The sequence below is a fragment of the Callorhinus ursinus genome, unplaced genomic scaffold (genome assembly GCF_003265705.2).
Source record: "Callorhinus ursinus isolate GAN/ISIS: 27379988/994484 unplaced genomic scaffold, GSC_fseal_2.0 scaffold4, whole genome shotgun sequence".
NCBI lineage: Eukaryota > Metazoa > Chordata > Mammalia > Carnivora > Otariidae > Callorhinus > Callorhinus ursinus.
In genome coordinates this window covers 123,851,050-123,869,194 of record NW_027397066.1, presented here as the reverse complement: position 1 = coordinate 123,869,194, position 18,145 = coordinate 123,851,050, and the positions used below count along the sequence as shown (strand labels likewise).

The 18,145-nt window shown below is 41.6% G+C and overlaps 1 protein-coding gene across 3 annotated transcripts in view; it reads right to left on the bottom strand.

Moving 5' to 3' along the window:
• Positions 1 to 18,145, bottom strand: part of ARHGAP10 (Rho GTPase activating protein 10) — a 338,204-nt gene that overhangs the window by 18,104 nt on the left and 301,955 nt on the right. For all 3 annotated transcript variants that reach the window (XM_073892335.1, XM_025874287.2, XM_073892334.1), the window contains one exon: positions 9,473 to 9,632. In XM_073892335.1, the coding sequence (XP_073748436.1) occupies positions 9,473 to 9,632 (160 nt within the window). The remainder of the gene's footprint in view (positions 1 to 9,472; positions 9,633 to 18,145) is intronic.

Genomic DNA, 18,145 nt, shown 5'->3' with positions numbered 1-18,145 from the left:
TCGGAGTGCCCGCTGGAGGCTGGTGCCCCGTGGCATTGTTAGCCTTGGCTGAGGGCCATCCACAACTGAAATTTGGGTAAGTATCAAGCTCCCTGGTCTCAGTTTCCTTAATGAAAATGAAAGGAATCATTAACAGGCCAAGTGGCTGTACGGCTTCAGTGGGGTGCCAGGTGTGAGGCACCCCCCGCAGTGACAGGCACTCACCGAACACTTGATAAATGAAGCCCCTACTATGAGCATTAGGTACTTTGGAGTCAGAGGTCACTCCTTCTGTCCAGGGTTATGTCATCACAAACAAATCATTTTCTTTACCCAAAGACAACATATAAACTATTTCAAAGAGGAAAAACTGGAGATATTAAGTGGATGTCACCATTTAAAAAAAGGGGAAAAAAAGTCGCTGGATGCCGTGAATGCCATATGGTATCCTGGAACGATCCTGGAAGAAAACGGCAGGAATGGAAGAACTAGTGAAATCCAAATCAAGTCTCTAGTTAACAGTCATGTACCAGTGTGAATTTCTTATTTTTAATAAAACTGCCAGGATTCTGGGTAAGATGCTAACAGCAGGGGAAGCTGGATGAAGGGTCTAGAGGAACCCCTTGCAGTGTCTTTGTAGCTTTTCTGTAAATCTACAACTATTTCAAATAAAAATTTTAAACAATAGGTTTAAAAAAAAAAAAAACCCAGCCCCATGTAAACTCTTTTTTCACTCAAACACTAAAGACCTTTTGAAATTAGAATCACACCCCTTGAAGACATCCAAAAGCCACAAGGAAACCTTCTGCTTGGTTCAATGACAAGAAAAGATTCATAAGGGTTATGTTTAGAAATCACATACACTGCCCGTCTTAAGGCCATTAACCTCACTTGTTGAAACGGGGTTTTAAGAAAGGTGTTTTTTCCAAAAAGATTTGTTTTATTTATAGAGGAGATCGAGGTCAGCAAACTTTATCTGGAAAGGGCCAGACAGTAAACACATTAGTGTTTGCAGCCATACAGCTGGTCTCCCAGCTCCTCCCCTCTGCCGTCACGGCTGCACCAGAGCAATCACAGACGCAATGTCAGTGACCGGGTGGCTGTGTGTTCAATAAAACTTTACGTATAGAAACAGGCAGAGGTGGGCCACAGTGTGCTGACCCCGGCATTAGATGGACCAGATGAGACTCCACTTCGGAGTGGAGAGCTGGGGAAGATGACAATGATGGCAAACTCCCTTGGGCCTGTGAGGCCCCCACCCCCCATCTACACTAGCTTTGTGGCATGGGCCCCCCCAACTATGTGCCAGAAGCCCATCTACCAATGCCCAGGGCCTGCCCACAGCAGAAGCACTCCTCACCAGTGCTCACGAGTACCTCCCGTGCACGGGGAGACAACAATATATCAAGCCAGCACACAGAAGCAATAACTTGATCGTCCTTGAGAAAAAAGCCTTTTGCAAGAGGGGTGTGGGCCGGAACAGGAGAGAGAGCCCCACAGGAATTCACTGGAGCACAGCGAAGACAGAGCCTTTTCCTACTGGACCCCGCCACAGTGAACACGCAGTCCTCGCCTCCTGCCGGGAGGCGCTAAGGCTCCTGGCGGTTTCCCTCCTTCAGGAGAAAGGACACCACCACCTAGTCATCCTAGAGATTACGAAGTTCACTCCACAGGTGGTCATTTTCTTGGGTTTTGCTATAAAAAGGACTGTCTCAGAATTACAGCTGTGACCCATCTTTCACTCAAAGAGTGTTCCCTGAATCCCATTTTCCTTCCTTCCAGATGATCACTGGAATCAGGTAAGAGGGTTGAACTTTAGCCTGCTAGCTGAACAGAAAAGGAACTGAAGCTTCATTTCAGAAAATGATGGGGCATTAGAGGCCTCAGCATTGAGGTCTTGCGGGATAACTGACAGAAATGTTTCTAGCAGCTCAATTCTTATGTGGAAAACAGCTGCGACCCGGTGTGAGGCCCACACATATAACACAGGGCCTACCAAGCGCAGCTCAAAAGGGGTACAGCAGTACTCCGCTAAGAAATACCCTCTAGTTACTTACCAAGCTGGTTTTATGAGTTACCTGTTCTAATAGTAAGCTAGCCATACTGCTCAGAATAATTTACAGAGTGGCCTGGTCCCAGTGGGCACCACATGCCTTGGTCACGCAATATCCCAAGACCCTATTCTCAGAGGGTTCTACAAAGGGGGTTCCTACACAGAGGGGCAAGGAGAGGAACCCCAAGTGGAGTCCTCTTGGACCAACCTCTAAGGCTTCCCCAGGACCAGAGAGGTTATTTCCCTGAACGATTTAGTAAGGAGATTCTGGAACTCATGAACCAGGAAGTCGGGCCTACCTAAACTAAGAATATATCAAATTAGGTTCTCAGATGGAAGCAATCCAGACAGGTGGCCACCTAGCACTCCCAGGAGAGCCGTGACTGGGTTTTATTAGATGTGATACCTTGAAACCTTACAATGCAGAGGGACAGCTATGATTCCCCTTTTACAGACAACCGTGCTAAGCCCTGGTTTGTTTAAATCATTTATAGAAGGCCTCCAAGGTTTTCAGAAGCAGAAGGTGGATACAAAGCCAAGCCTGTGCGACTCTCCAATCAATGCTTTACCAGTCTCAATGATCTTCCACTTTACAGAGAACTCAGGAGGTCCTTGCCTTCGTTTTGATATGAAGACGCCTCCAACCAATCCATGCAGAGCAAATGATAAATTATAACAACAAAGAACAATGAAACATAGTAATAATGAGAAGACGTAATTGGTTCTTTGAGTTAAGCGAGAGAAAAGCTACAACAAAATTCCGACGTGTGTCTTAGTTTTAGAAAGTCCACTTTTCATTATGGGGCTTTGAAGTTACATGAACAATCAACATTCTGCACTGAAAATAAAGCCTTCGAATTTCAGAACCTGTAGTTACAAGCACAAGGGAAGACGTGAACCGGGCCACACGCGAATCCAAGTACACGGTACAAATACCAAAAGTGCCCTAGCAAGGCACACGGGTTGTGTATGGAAGGCTGTGAGGATCATTCCCATGGAGCTGGAGAGAAGATTCAAGGAAACAGCCATGACCAAAACTGTACCCAAAAGAAAGGAATGGGAATAGATATTTATGGTCGATGGCCAAATACGTGGGCCCTGTGATTAGCCTCAAATGCTCTACTGAAGCTAAAGAGAGACGACCAGGTATCATGTTACTCAGAAAAAAAATTATGGATGCTACTCAATTGCAAATTTTCAGATTTCTAAGCCTCTCAGCTCTGTTGTTGGGGAGGATGCCCTCCTTCCCAAATCTCAGCCAAAGGTGTTGGATGATGAATATGGAGCAACCAGATTCAAGTTTTTATCTCCCACAGATAATTATAAACCAAAGCCACAGAACCGAATGTGGGGGCAGAGCTCCCTCTTCAAAACAAGGGCAATGAGCGGCTGACAGCCACTGTGATCTCACTGGGTTTCAGATTCGAGGGAAACCTGCACTTCCAACAATGCTCTCATTTGCACCTAGATAATTTCAATCCCTACAAGACAGTAAGTCTAAGGACACCATGATCACTGGGCAGACAGATCAGGGACAAACTCCACCTCTGTCCATTATGAGTCTTGAGGCTTGGGGCAATTTTCCTACCCTCTGTGTTTTGACTTCCCAATCTTTAAAAATGAAGATATATCTACCCCGCTGGGTTCATGTAAGGACTAAGATGAAATATCATTTATAAAGTGGCTAAAACAAATTCTGGTGGCCCCTGATAATTAATGCCCCATTGTTCTCCTGAGAAATGCAAGAGGGTAAGTATCTAATCAAGCCTTCTCTTCAGCCCCTAACCACCAGCCACTGATGAAGCAGAAGCTTCTACTCCCTATAAGTCCCCAATGCCCCAAAACAAAGTCCAGAAAGGAGCCATCCTCTGAGCATAATTTAAAACGCTGCTTTGGGTCACAGCCAGGGAACACGCTCCTCCTGCTCACAGGCCCTATTCTTCCTTCACTTGAGCTATTTGAGACTTCAATCTTTCTGAATCCACCCGGGGACTTTGCTGCTCACTTAGGTGTGGGGGGGTGGGGGCAGGGACTGGCTTCCAACTCACTCTTCATAGTAGCCAGCACCAGAAAGGACATTCTTCCATATGAAGGTACTAGCTCAACTAGAGACCTCAATCCACGAAACCCACCACAGTCTATAACCAAAGCCAGCCTACACGTAAGCAAAGAAAAGTGCTACACTTACTAGGATACAGTCTCCTCCCTAGCTACTAAAGATGCTGAAAATTCCTATGATGGGCAATTCACTGCTTCCTGATCTCTTTTTAAATTTACGTAGCTTTCCTCCCCTTGCTACAAAAGCATTATGTGTTCATTTGAGTCAAGTTAGAAAAAAAAAAAAGCAGATGTGGGGAGAACTTTTAAGAGATAAATTCCCTATTTTCTTTTTAAACAATAATCATAACAAGAGAGGGGGAAAATATAAGATACCAGTTTCTAGGGTGAACTGACTGCCCCTGGCCAAGAAGGGTTGGGAGCAGTAAACTCGAGAGGAAGCCTCCCTCAAGGGTTGGAGAAAACGCAAAAAGGACAGAAAATGAGATAAAGGGGGAGGTGAAGACAAGGCTTCCCTATGGCTGCTATCTTCTAATTCCTAGATATGTGCCAAATTTCACAGAAATTTGTTAAAAAACTGTTTAAGATGATTAATTTTCTGAACCTCAGACAAATCACTCATGGTGTGTTGTTGTACACTAAGCCACAAATCAAACTTAAAGGGCTCCCAGCAAAATGTGTTCATCAACTTTTCCTAAAAAGCAATCATGGAACCAACAGCCAAGTAATTTAAAATACCAAGTAGTTGTCTATGGGCAACCTCGAACTGTTTGCACAATTTAAAGGAAGCAAGTTATTTCACTGACAAGCATACAAATGGTTACCAGTGAGCGCACACAGTGTCTAGGGCTGACATGCAGTACAAGGCTATAAATGAGAGTGGGAGTCTACTGCCTAATGATTGCAAGCAACTAGCATCAAGTCTGGGTAGGCATGAAGCTGCTGCCCAAAAGCAGCTCTGGGCAGCAACCGGGAAAGATGGGTTGAGACTTACTCTTCAGGATAAACTAAGCCAAGCTTCTCATCAGATGGGACAGAAGGATCTCCTGCCCTTCTGGCCCGCCAGAGCCCAGCGTGAGTTGTACCTTGGGATACTAACATTCCCAACCACACAGAGATATTCTATGATGCTGCCATCTTGGAGGTGGGGATGTGCTGGCAGGAAAGGGGGCGGCCCTTTTCATTTGCAATCTATGGAGGAAGCAGATAGCAATGGCGGGTATTTCTTAAGAGATTTTCTTTTGTGGCAGGGAACCTAAAAGGATTACTTGTCAAGAACCTGTTCTATCATTTACAATTGAAGAAAATCTGTTTAGAGAAAGCCACTTTATTGAAGAAAAAAAAAAATGACTTCGGAACATCTGAAATACCTTGACCTATGATGTAATGTCCTCCAAGGAGACTGAGCTAGCAATTCTTCACTGGCAATGAAGTCACCCATCACCTTCCTGAGTGTACAGGTAAGTAATAGCTCCAGATTGATTGACTGCAATGAATAATCCCAAGTCATAAACATCAGCAGAAACCCAAGAAATCCAATTCTGCTGTATTGTTTTCTACCTGTCAGAGGCTACATCTGTGTTTACACATTGCCTCCATCTGAATCTCGGCTGCTGTAGGTTTTCCTCTGCAAATTTGCTTTCCCGTGGCTAGGGTCATGGCATTTCTGTACGGCAGACCTACTGGGGTCCTGATGTGATCCACATACATTTGTCCATGTTTTAAGACACAAGATAAGGCAAGTGTACATTTTGGAATGAAGAATCACTACCCTGGATTAAAACCAGGCAGCCCAGGCACTGCCTCCTTTTTAAAGCCCTAGGTAGAGTTTTAATGACCCCCACAGCAATTTTGGTTTCATTAAAAGGAATCTTAATCAGTATTTATGCAGAGCCTACTATATTCAGTACTGTACAGCTTGTGTGCAGAGGTCATGGATTAAAAAAAAAAAGAAGAAACAAAAACACCACACAATGAAAACCACATTTACCAATTCTAAGGAAACAAAGAAAAATGCTATAAAGAGAAAATGGTGAGATTAATTCTGTGAAGTTCCTAGAGGAAGACTCGTTAATCTTCATAAGGAAAAAGGAAGATGGACCAAAAACAAAGCACAGTTGCTTAACAGACATTCAATGATAGAAAGAAATGAGATTTCTAAGAAGAAGGCATTTTTATAAATACATAATATTTTATTTCCCATTTTAAGAACTAATGTCAAGATCACTAAAAAGATCAAAGAGTTATAAAACCCAATTTCTATCATCAATAATTTTATACTCTATCTTGGAGTGAGGGAAAGACAGTGTTATGGACTGAATGTTTGTGTCCCTTCAAAATTTTTATGTTGAAACCCTACGCTTCCCCCCGCCCCACCGTGTCCTGCTATTAGGAAGTGGGGCCTTTGGAAAGTAATTAGGATTCAGTGATGTCATGAGAGTAGAATCCTCATGAATGGAATTAGGTGTCCTTGTAAGAGTCACAAAGCCAGCACTCCACAAATTAGAAGCAGGCTCTCACCAGAACCTGGCATGAGGACACCCTAATCTTGGAAATCTAACCTCCAGAACTGTGGGAAATAAGTTTCTGTCATTTATATGCCACTCAACGTATTTTTGTTATCACAGCCTGAACGGACTAAAATACACAAATAGGCAGACAGGCAGATAGAGACTTTGATATGAATATACAGATATACACACACCACTTAAATATCAACTAACACTAAAAGGTAAATATTACCTAATACTAGAAGGCAATATTTTCCCCATGTCCAGCATCAGGTATAGACAGAAAGATACTGAGAATCTTCCTATAGACTACAGCCTAGAGAAAGCTTCCTGAAAGTCGAAACTAAATTAGACCCTAAAGATAGGTCATATCGCCTTGAGCAAAGAAAGGGGGCAATATTTCAGGCAGAGTAAATCAAAGTATGGCGGAGCCACTCAGGGGGACTTCAAGACAGCAAACACACCATCCCAGAAGAGTTTTAAAAAAAAAAAGGCAAGAAGAGATATCACTCACCCTAATTACACTCCTCAGGGAAGCTGTTTACAATCCACACATGCCTGGTACCAGGGAGATGAGAGGGGCATTCTGTTAGAAATGCATACTTGGAGCCCGCCCCTCAAGCCTCAATGTCACTCTGGGGTGGGGCCCAGCAGTGGGGGCTTCACAAGCCCTCCAGGTGATCTTGCTAAAAGTGCTCAAGCTTGAGACACATTCCTCACTTCATGATAAATCTGAACTGAAATATGCTTACAAGAAAAGCCTTCAAAAGATACATAAGAAACACTCTCTATAATTAAGAGAAATATCCATGCATTTTATCCATTGCACAGGAAAAAAAAAATTTCTTGAAGTAGGAGAAAGTCTACCTTATAACACAAATCTCCTTTCCAGACTTGCTTCAACTACTTATTTTCTCTTCTCCCTTTTTGACCTGTGTTGGAGTGCTTTCCATGACATTTTAAAATCTGTATGAATAGGAAGCTGGAGAATTCACTCCTCATTTGATTTATGACCAAAAATATCAAGCCCTTCATGTTTCAGGCATGAACGTGCTATGAATTGAGCATTGGCTCTATCATGGCTCATAATGTCACTTTCCTACAGAACCACTCCGGAAGAAGTAGGACTAACTAAGCTGCTCTCCACTATGATACACGCGTAGTGAAAGAAATAATTAGAAATCTGGTTTTTGCTTTAATGCACACACATGTGCCCACATGAACCCATGCAAATTCTACCCCCCGAGGGCCCAGGATTAGATTCTTGGTTCCTATGTAACCATTGTCACTGGTGCTTGGAGTACTAAAGTGAAAAGAGAATTTTTAATCTAGAAAAAGAATAATAAAAATGACAAGCATGTTTGAGTAATATGCAATTTAAGTCTACAATACACAGTCTCTGGCATATGAATATACATATATTACAATCTTGGGGAAAAAGATCTCATCTGGAGAATGTTTCCATACTTTGAGTTTCACTTGCAGTTTCAGTTAGATTTTCAGTCTCTAGGTCACCCCCAAATTTTAGCATACCAAAATTCTCCCAGCCTCTTTTAATACTTAATTAAGTTCATAATGATTTCATGTGAATCCAGCAGTAACTATAAAAAGTCAAGTAATGTGAGGGACACTTTCCAATTCCATTTAAAGTCCCAAGAATGCCCAGCTAGGGTTGGATGACATCATTATCTGTGACTTATTTTAGGCAACTTTGATTTAAAAAAAAAAAAATTTTTTTAACTTTGAAGACTAGACGCCCAAATACTCTCAGGCTGAATTATAAATGTATTTTTGGATGTAATGTGATTGACTAAACAAGTAATGGCATGTAATTAATAGTAGGGTTCTTTTTTTTTTGGTTCTCCAAGCATTTGTTTGAAATTTGATGCTCTTTCGATGATGTCCCAAACCACCACCAATCTGCATTTATTCCACAGCTTGGTCAGCACAAAAAGACAAACCATGTAGTCAGACCAGGTCCATGATATTGTTTGTATTAGTATTATTTGTTTTTTTTTAAGATTTTTTATTGATTTATTTGACAGAGAGAAAGACAGCGAGAGAGGGAACACAAGCAGGGGGAGTGGGAGAGGGAGAAGCAGGCTTCCCGCTGAGCAGGGAGCCCGATGCGGGGCTCGATCCCAGGACCCTGGGATTATGACCTGAGCCGAAGGCAGACGCTGAACGACTGAGCCACCCAGGAGCCCCAAAATTTGATGCTCTTTCGATGTCCCAAACCACCACCAATCTGCATTTATTCCACAGCTTGGTCAGCGCAGAAAGACAAACCATGTAGTCAGACCAGGTCCATGATATTGTTTGTATTAGTATTATTTGTCCTGACATACCTGAGCTGATCTGCACATGCCTGTCACTAAACCCAACTGAGAAGATAAAATCAGGTATTTCATCCATCAATTGTCAAATATGCAAGGTGTTATGGAGAAGACAGAGAACACTAGCATAAAGCTCTTGAAAATTCAGACAACTAAAATATCATTCTACAGACAGTTTCAAGAGTCTATGGATCACAATGCATGCATTCTCCTATGTCTAAAAGTTTGCATTACTACTGAGAAAACATCCTGAGTACCTGAGTAGGACAATAACAAATTTCCTTCATGCAACCCAAAACTGCCACAAATTAAACTCAGAACAGATATGAAATAGCACCCACCCACATTTCCACACTGGGAACAGAGATGCTTTCAAGGAAGGCCTCCTTATGCGCCATCCTCCCTTAAGCAGTCCCACTGATTAGAGAACAGAGGTCCTTAGACCTAACACTTTAGAACCCACTTGCCATGTGAACTTTCAAATGAAGGTCATGGCCTTCCTTTCCTCAGCACCAAACAGAAGCACCACTACTTACACAGGGGATGCCCAGTCCCCAAAGCTGCCCCCATCGGCGAGAAGGTGGTTTTTGTCTGGTCCAGGAGGCCCGTGGACGGCTGCAGTCGTGGGAGATGGAGAGGACAGTGAATCTAGATTCCCGGTAGGGGTGTCCTCCTTAGAAAGGTTAGCACTGTCACCTAGGGAGGAAAAAAATAGCATGAACTTCCAAACACGTACTCAAAAGGGAAAAAACAGGAGCCCCTGGGTGGCTCAGTCGTTAAGCATCTGCTTCAGCTCAGGTCATGATCCCAGGTCCTGCGATCGAGTCCCACATCGGGCTCCCTGCTCAGCAGGAAGCCTGCTTCTCCCTCTCCCACTCCCCCTGCTTGTGTTCCCTCTCTCGCTGTGTCTCTCTCTGTCAAATAAATAAATAAAATCTTTAAAAAAAAAAAAAAGGGAAAAAAACAACTCCACTAATAATTATGTGGCATCATTTGATTACTTAAATCAAATTAAAACCAAAATTACACTTACAATTCACCCTGAGATTATTTGGGTGTCCTCTCCTTAAAGCTTTTGTTTTTGTTTTGAACCAAAGATGCTTAAACTAAATCATAGATAATACACAGTGAGGGGTGTTTTCCCCACAAGAAAATGCAATAATCAAAATCAGATCCAATGGAAGATGAGAGCCTTAATGGCGGCCACAATGACTTCCTAATCTCTAAGGTGAGCAGTTATAAGTCAATGATAACCCCAAGAATAATTCAGAGCAGTACACCAGCCCCAACATGGCCAACCTCTCCCTTTCTAGTCACCTAATGTTTCTTTAAGACACTGCCAGTCACCACTTCGTGTGTAATAAAGTCGACAACTCTAAAGGGACCTTGTCTTCCGAGCTGGGGTCTTGGATTACAACTTAATAGTCCAATTTATGAAAATCCCAGACATAGAGAAACTTCCATTTCTCTGTGAACATTAGGGAGGATGTTATAGAAGAATCAGGCACCTGCAATGACTGCAGGGAGGACTTTAAACCAAAACTAAAAAGCATTTTTTAAATGGGTTACATGATTTATCATTCACAGAGGACCATTTTATGGAATACGTTTAGTATCATTTGTACATATTACGAGCTGGGGTGAAAAAATGGAGAGAATGGAAAAGAGAGCTCACAAGAGCAGCTGTTTTCCTCAACTGGTCTCCTTATCTTCCTGGTGCTCCTACCATAACATACCAGAACAGCAGCCATCAGAGCTGGGACCCTCTGGCCACATTCACAGTCCCCATCAAAATATTAACTGCTCCAAGGTGCCTTGCAGAGGTAGCAATATTCTATCAAGAGGCACTGGTTTGACCTTTATTTTACAGATGATGGGTCACAATAGTAGATCAAGAAACTGCCACGGAAGCAGATGATACACAACCTGAAGGACCAGACTCCAGCCACAAACAGCTTCTAGCTGATTAAACCTTCATTTTTCCTTAAGTCCATTAGTCCCAGGTCTAGAAAGAGAGTATGCATGAACGCCAGGAATAGCAAGGAACTTGCTCTCAGAACACCATCTCAGATGGATTTCCAATTCTACTAATAATGAAGCACAAGAGAAATTCTGGGCTCTGATTAAGCTAGATCCCAAGATGCTAACCTTGAAAATTGATTGTAGGAGATAACTCTTATTTAATTCTGACCCAGCTTACAACTCAGGCTAAGAGAGAGGATCTTAGAAATGGAGATCTAGAAAAGTTGAATTCAGGGAGGTAGGAGTTACAGATGGTGGTGATGGCTGGAAAAAGGAATTCTTGAGGGGAAGAACGAAGGGGGGGGAATCGGAGGGGGAGATGAACCGTTGGAGACTATGGACTCTGAAAAACAAACTGAGGGTTCTAGAGCTGTGGGGGGTGGGGTATGGGTATTAGAGAGGGCACGTTCTGCATGGAGCACTGGGTGTTATACGCAAACAATGAATCATGGAACACTACATCAAAAACTAATGATGTAATGTATGGTGATTAACATAATTAAAAAAAAGGAATTCTTTATGGGGGTAGTTAGGAGGAACTACCAGGATGATCATGGGCAGAAGATTCTGGTAAATGAGCGTTTTCTGAGCTTTTTCTTTCCTTAAGTGTGTTGTCATCGGGGAAGGTGAGAGAGAAGTTGCAACAAGAGATGAATGTAACCTCTGTGGGCAGGTCTTCTCCCTGCTCTCAGTGTCCCTGTGAAGGCTTGCTCGGTGCCCATTTGCAAATGTGCAGACTAGAATACTATATGATTCCTCTTTTGGTGAAGTCACTTTTTCCATAGCCCTTCACCACAAAAGTATTTAGCTAATCGGAGTAACTCAGCCCCAAATACATGGGCCAGCTTTCAGGCAAAGAAACCATAACCACTGATAGGATTTCCTTTTGATTTATTTTCATTCTGGGCTACAGTCCACTTTGAAACTAAGGCTACTTCTCCTCCTATGTCTGGATAGTTCAAATCCATCCAGTTCTGTTCTGTGAATACGCCCAAGAACGAGGGGCTGGAGCTCTAGCTTCCCCAGGAACTCCTGAACAGGTACCTATACAATAGCTGCCAAATCGGGGCTTGGCTAGAAGTAGCAAAATATGGTCAGCTCTGAAGCAGAGCAGGATCACCGCAACAGTGAGTCAGACAGAGGCAGCTTCCCAGCCAGCAGGCTGGATCCCGGCCCTCTGCTCTCTGGGCCTCATGCCCTGTCTCTAGGGCAGGGCATGACATAGCAAAAACAGCAAATAAGAGTCTGGGACCAGTTATTCCCTGACTCATTCCTACAAGGAGAAGCCTTTCAATGAGAAGCAACTTTGGGGAAGTGAGAAGCAAGGGTCTAATGTTACTTCCAAAAGATGCCTGAAATATTTTTACAACCAGACACACTAGCTCATCCACAGTGCCTCAGATCCTTGTCCCCAGCAGACCGACACAGCACAAACGGCCATTCAACATATTAAATGCCTTCTATTACGAGAATTTCTCTCTCCTGTCCTGCCAAACAGTAGCCATCTGAACCCTCGAGTGAAAAGAATGTTGGTAGAAGGGAATATGTTTACACAAACTGATCAAATGAAGAGATACCTCACCCTACTTTCTGTGCGCACAGATTTCCTTTCTCCTTCACTGTTCTGGAATGAGCTTATCTATTTGAGCATCACTGAATTCAAGAAAACGGGCACAGAACATCTCAGGCACATAAACATTAAGTACTTATAACCATTTCTGAAACTTTAGTTCCCCCAAATCAAACCAGGACTTTTTAACTAGTATGAAAATAATAAAAATTTTTCCAAAAAAAACCTCTACGTCCAAATGATTTCTGGGCTAAAGATTTTAAAGCCTATGAAACTGATTTGTACTTGAGAATTAAAGTCAGATACTCTCATCGTTTCTCACCTTCCATTTCTTCTGAGTGTCACACAACCTCTTCCCGTAGGTGCTACCCTTTAACAGGCACCCACAGACAGACAAATCACCTGTGAGTAAAAAGGCTGTTCTGGTAAGTGAGCAGAAATGGTGCTGAAGGACTTTCATTATGAAGAGACTCCCAGAGAAGAAACTCACTAGAAATAGAACTACCACCACCTAGAAGAGAAAATGAGTTCTTCACAGCGTCCAGCTTCATTCCCACCTTCTCCACAAAGCACTTGCCAGCTACCTGTTCCACTTCTTCTCTCCTTTCTCACAACGAGATGCAGCAAGCAAGTTTGCATTCGCTATCCTCTAATGGTTTCATGACCTGGTTTTAATTCCTCATTTCCATTATGCATTTTTTGAAGGTGGAGACCAGGCCTCAGTCTCGGTAATTCTTAGAGGACATAATGCAGGGCCAGGCAAACCAGGAATCTTCAGGAAATACTGTGGACTCACTGCCACATGAAATATTATGAATATGGAAAGCCAGTGCCTCTAGGAATGAAGGAGGAGAAAAACAAAATCTATAAGCCTCAAAGTATTGTTACAAAATCTGCACACAGCTTCCGTTATCATCTTCTCCCCTTTGAAGCCACAGATATCTTTCACCTTCTTTATTCAATCAACAAGTGTTTCCTAAGCCTCTATTTATGTACAAGGCACATGACGGCTGCTGAGTTATAAAGGTGAAGAATCAGTCCCTAACCCAAAGGTGCTCACAGTACAGTGCTGAGGACAGTAAGGTAAAGACAAACACAGCAGAAGGTGGTGTCAGCCATACTACAATTTTATCAAGCAGCTTTGAGATCCACAGAAAGAAGTTTCCAAACCTGCCAGTGGTGGAGGGAGAAAGACATGGGAATCAGGCAACAGAAAAAGGAAGAAATTACTGCCAAACTTGCAAGGTAAGAACCCCTGATAGAGCAAATATCATGGTTGAAAGCATAGAAACAAGAGAGAATGTGGCAGTTTCCAGAGCTATGGATGGTTGGATTTAGCTGGAGAATAAGGGCAAAGGTGGAGAGTAAGAATACGAAGTGGGGTGATATATGAAACATTAAGGTACCTGACTTTGTTCCATAGGCGTTGGGAAGTTATTGCAGGGGTGAAGTACTAAAGTGACAAGATCCAGAGAATGGATTCAAGAGATATTCAGTAGCACAGTCAACTAGAACTCTGTGAATAAAGGTGAAGGGTGGGAGAGGAACCTAACATGACCCTCAAGTTCTTGGCTTAGTCAACAAGGCAAATGGTAGAATTATAGGGAGTAAAAAGCAAGGAACAAATTGGCTGTGAGAGATAATAAGACCAGTTGTAGACATCTTGGGCTACAGGTGTCAATAGAAAATCCAGGTGAAAATACCCAGAGGAGAGCTGGTTATACAACCCCTGAGCTCAGGAAAGAGGCTGGGGACAGCTGTTTTGAGTTAAGTGTCACATAGGTAGAACTGAAGTCACGGCACTGGATGGAGTACACAAAGAGATGTAGAAATGTAAGAGAACCTTGGAGAAGCCTCAGATGCAAGGAGCAGGCTTCTCCTTAAAGCAAGATTATTGGCAGGGGTGGCGCTGGCGGTGACTGTTGCTGTCGTCATGACGATAAATACGAAGTCATTTTGCAAATATTTAGGATTCCCTCACAGGCATACGTTTTCATAAAAAGTGGGCAAAAAAGCATGCAAGAAGGCATGCCTTTCATGATGGCTACTACATTTCACTATTTAGTCTGATTTTTTTTTTAAGACCCTGCGGACATGAACAGTGTTTTATTTTCATGATAGACTGAAACTTCAAAGACTGGCAGAAAATTAGAGCAAGAGGAAACAAGAACTTGACAGCTGTACCATATCTAACAATGCAGAGGACGTTCATCTCGTTAATTTTTTTATTATATTATGTTAATCACCATACAGTATATCATTAGTTTTTGATGTAGTGTTCCATGATTCATTGTTTGCATATAACACCCAGTGCTCCATGCAGAACGTGCCCTCTTTAATACCCATCACCAGGCTAATAGACGGACAGACTTTCACGCTAGTAGTTGAACTTTCTTGTTCTGATGATGACAAATGATTCTGCCTACTCATCTCTAGTCATTTCATGTAAGTAGAAGTGCTTCTGCATTGTTGGAGGGAACAAGGCTTTGAGTTTCCACTTCCATTTCATTCATTTCCTTCTTGTCTTCCTCTCAAATATACTTCCTAACTGTTAAGAAGTCAGGGATAGTTCCCTTTGAATCTCTTCCCTGCTGTTTTCCACATTAGCCTAAAATGTGTGCCTCCATTAAGGAACCAGAGAAGTTTTAGGTTATTCCTCAGGAATGAATTGTCTCCACAGCAGCAAGAATATTCCATGTTTTTCTCTCTTAAACATCCTGCTTTATGTATTAGAAGTAAGGAAGAAAAGGAAAGTGGGACAGAAAAAAAGCATAGAAAGATCCAGTGTACTAACTGAACGTCATTCTAGTGAGCCTCACAGTTGTGCATCTGGGCTCACTGGAAGTCAACCGCAGACCACACCTACATCTCCACTGACACACACGTACACCCCATGTCAGGTTGGGGGAATCGTAGGTACTTCTAAATATCAAACAGTTCATCACTAGGATCAAAGAAGCATTTACTGAGAATAAAGTAACTGCACTTATAACACCACGGCAACACTTTTATAATAAAGGCTGGTCAGGAAATTTCCACTCAAGAGGGCAATGAAAATTTAAGTGTAAATTAAATATGCTGTCACCACCACCAACAACAAAATGATAAAATAATATTTTTAAAATAAATACAAAGCTATAACTGCACTCCACATTTTGTTAGACCTATCTGTGAAACAGAAGGGGAACACAGTTTCAGAGGTCAGTGGGAGCATAAACCAAAGGACTCCTGGCTCTAGGACCTATGAAAACCAGACAGACATTTAAATCCTGTGATGTTCCAAGTACCTATAATCCACCAGGCATGGGGCAAGGGGCTAGAACCAGGCTCTCCATGTGGAACTGGGGGTTGGGAGAGTTCTTCACACTAAATGGAAGCCCAAAATCTATGACTGAGTTCCCCACTTGCCTGGGAAACTAGACGTGACGTGCCTACCCCTCCCATCCCCAGGATGTGATTTATGAGCAGGAATAAGACCTGGTTGTGAACCAAAGCATTTAGGTTGAGGCAAGAGCCAGAGAGGGAGTAGAAAAGAGAAAGAGAGAGAAGGAGGTTCCAACTCATCACAACCATAACTACACACACAAAATCCTCCTTTATGAGAGAATTATACAATTTCTAAAACACAAAGAAAACTAAGACAGCAAACTCAACAAATACAAAAATATTTAGAGCTTTGTAATATAGAATGAAAGTGAAATTGCCAACATCCAGGTCCCAAAAGAAGAAATAAATTGAGAGGAAGGGATACTTAAAGAAACAACAACTAATTCCTCAAAATTAAAGGAACTTCAGAGACCTCAATTCAAAGAACTCCGAGTGCCAAACGGGAATAAAAGAAATATTACACAAAGGAAAGACATTTCATACTCATGGATTGGAAGAACAAGTATTATTAAAATGTCTATACTTATCCAAACCAATCTACAGATTCAATGCAATCCCTATCAAAATACCAACAGCATTTTTCACAGATCTAGAACAAACAATCCTAAAATTTATATGGAACCACAAAAGACCCCAAATAGACAAAGCAGTCTTGAAAAAGAAAAGCAAAGCTGGAGGCATCACAATTCCAGACTCCAACTTATATTACAAAGCTGTAATAATCAAAAATATGGTACTGACACAGAAATAGACACACAGATCAATGGAATAATATAGAAAACCCAGAAATAAAGCAACAGTTATATGGTCAATTAATCTTCAAGAAAGCAGAAAAGACTATCCAAAGGGCAAAAGATATTCTTTTCAACAAATGGTGCTGGAAAAATTGGACAGCAACATGCAAAAGAAAGAAACTGGACCACTTTCTTATACCATACACAAAAATAAATTCAAAATGGATTAAAGACTTAAATATGAGACCTGAAAACATAAAAATCCTAAAAGAAAACACAGGCAGTAACTTTTTTGACATTGGCCAAAGCAACTTTTTTCTAAGTATGTCTCCTGAGGCAAGGAAAGCAAAAGCAAATATAAATTATTGGGACTACATCAAAATAACTTTCTGCACAGTCAAGTAAACAACAAAACTAAAAGGCACCCTGTGGAATGGGAGAAGATATTGGCAAATGACACATCCGATAAAGGGTTGGTATCCAAAATATATAAAGAACTTATAAAATTCAACACCCCAAAAACAAATAATCCAATTAAAAATGAGTGGAAAACATGAAACAGATATTTCTCCAAAGAAGACAACCAGATGTCCAACAGACGCAAAAAAAGATGTTCATCATCACTTACCATCAGGGAAATGCAAATCAAAAGTACAATGAGATATCACCTCACACCTATCAGAATGGCTAAAATCAACAACACACAAAAAAACAGGTGTTAGTGAGGATGTGGAGAAAGGGGAACCCTCCTGCACTGTTGGTGAGAATGCAAACTGGTGCAGCCACTGTGGAAAACAGTATGGAGGTTCCTCAAAAAATTAAAAATAGAACTACCCTATGATCCAGTAATCACACTATTTACCAAAAGAATACAAAAACACTAATTCAAAGAGATACATGCACCTCCATGTTTATAGTAACATTTACAATAGCCAAGATATGGAAGCAACCCAAGTGTCCATCAAGTGATGAATGGATAGAGATTTTATATATATATTATATGTATATAAAACATATATAATATATATATGGAATATATATATGGACTATATATAATATATATGGAATATATATATATGAATATTATTCAGCCACAAAAAAAGAATATAAAAAGAATAAAATCTTGCCATTTGCAACAACATGGATGGAGCTAGAGAGTATAATACTAAGTGAAAAAACCAGAGAAAGACAAATACCATATGGTTTCACTCATATGTGGAATTTAAGAAACAAATGAGCAAAGGTTAAAAAAAAGGGTGGGGGGAGACAAACCAAGAAACAGACTCTTAACAATAGCAAACAAACTGATGGTTACCAGAGAGGAGGCGTGGGGAGATGGATGAAATTGGTGATGGGGATTAAGGAGTACACTTGTTACCATGAGCACTGGGTGACATATGGGATTACTGAATCACTGTATTGTACACCTGAAAGTAAAATGACACTGTATGGTAACTGGAATTAAAATAAAAATTTAAAAGTAATGAAAGGAAAGA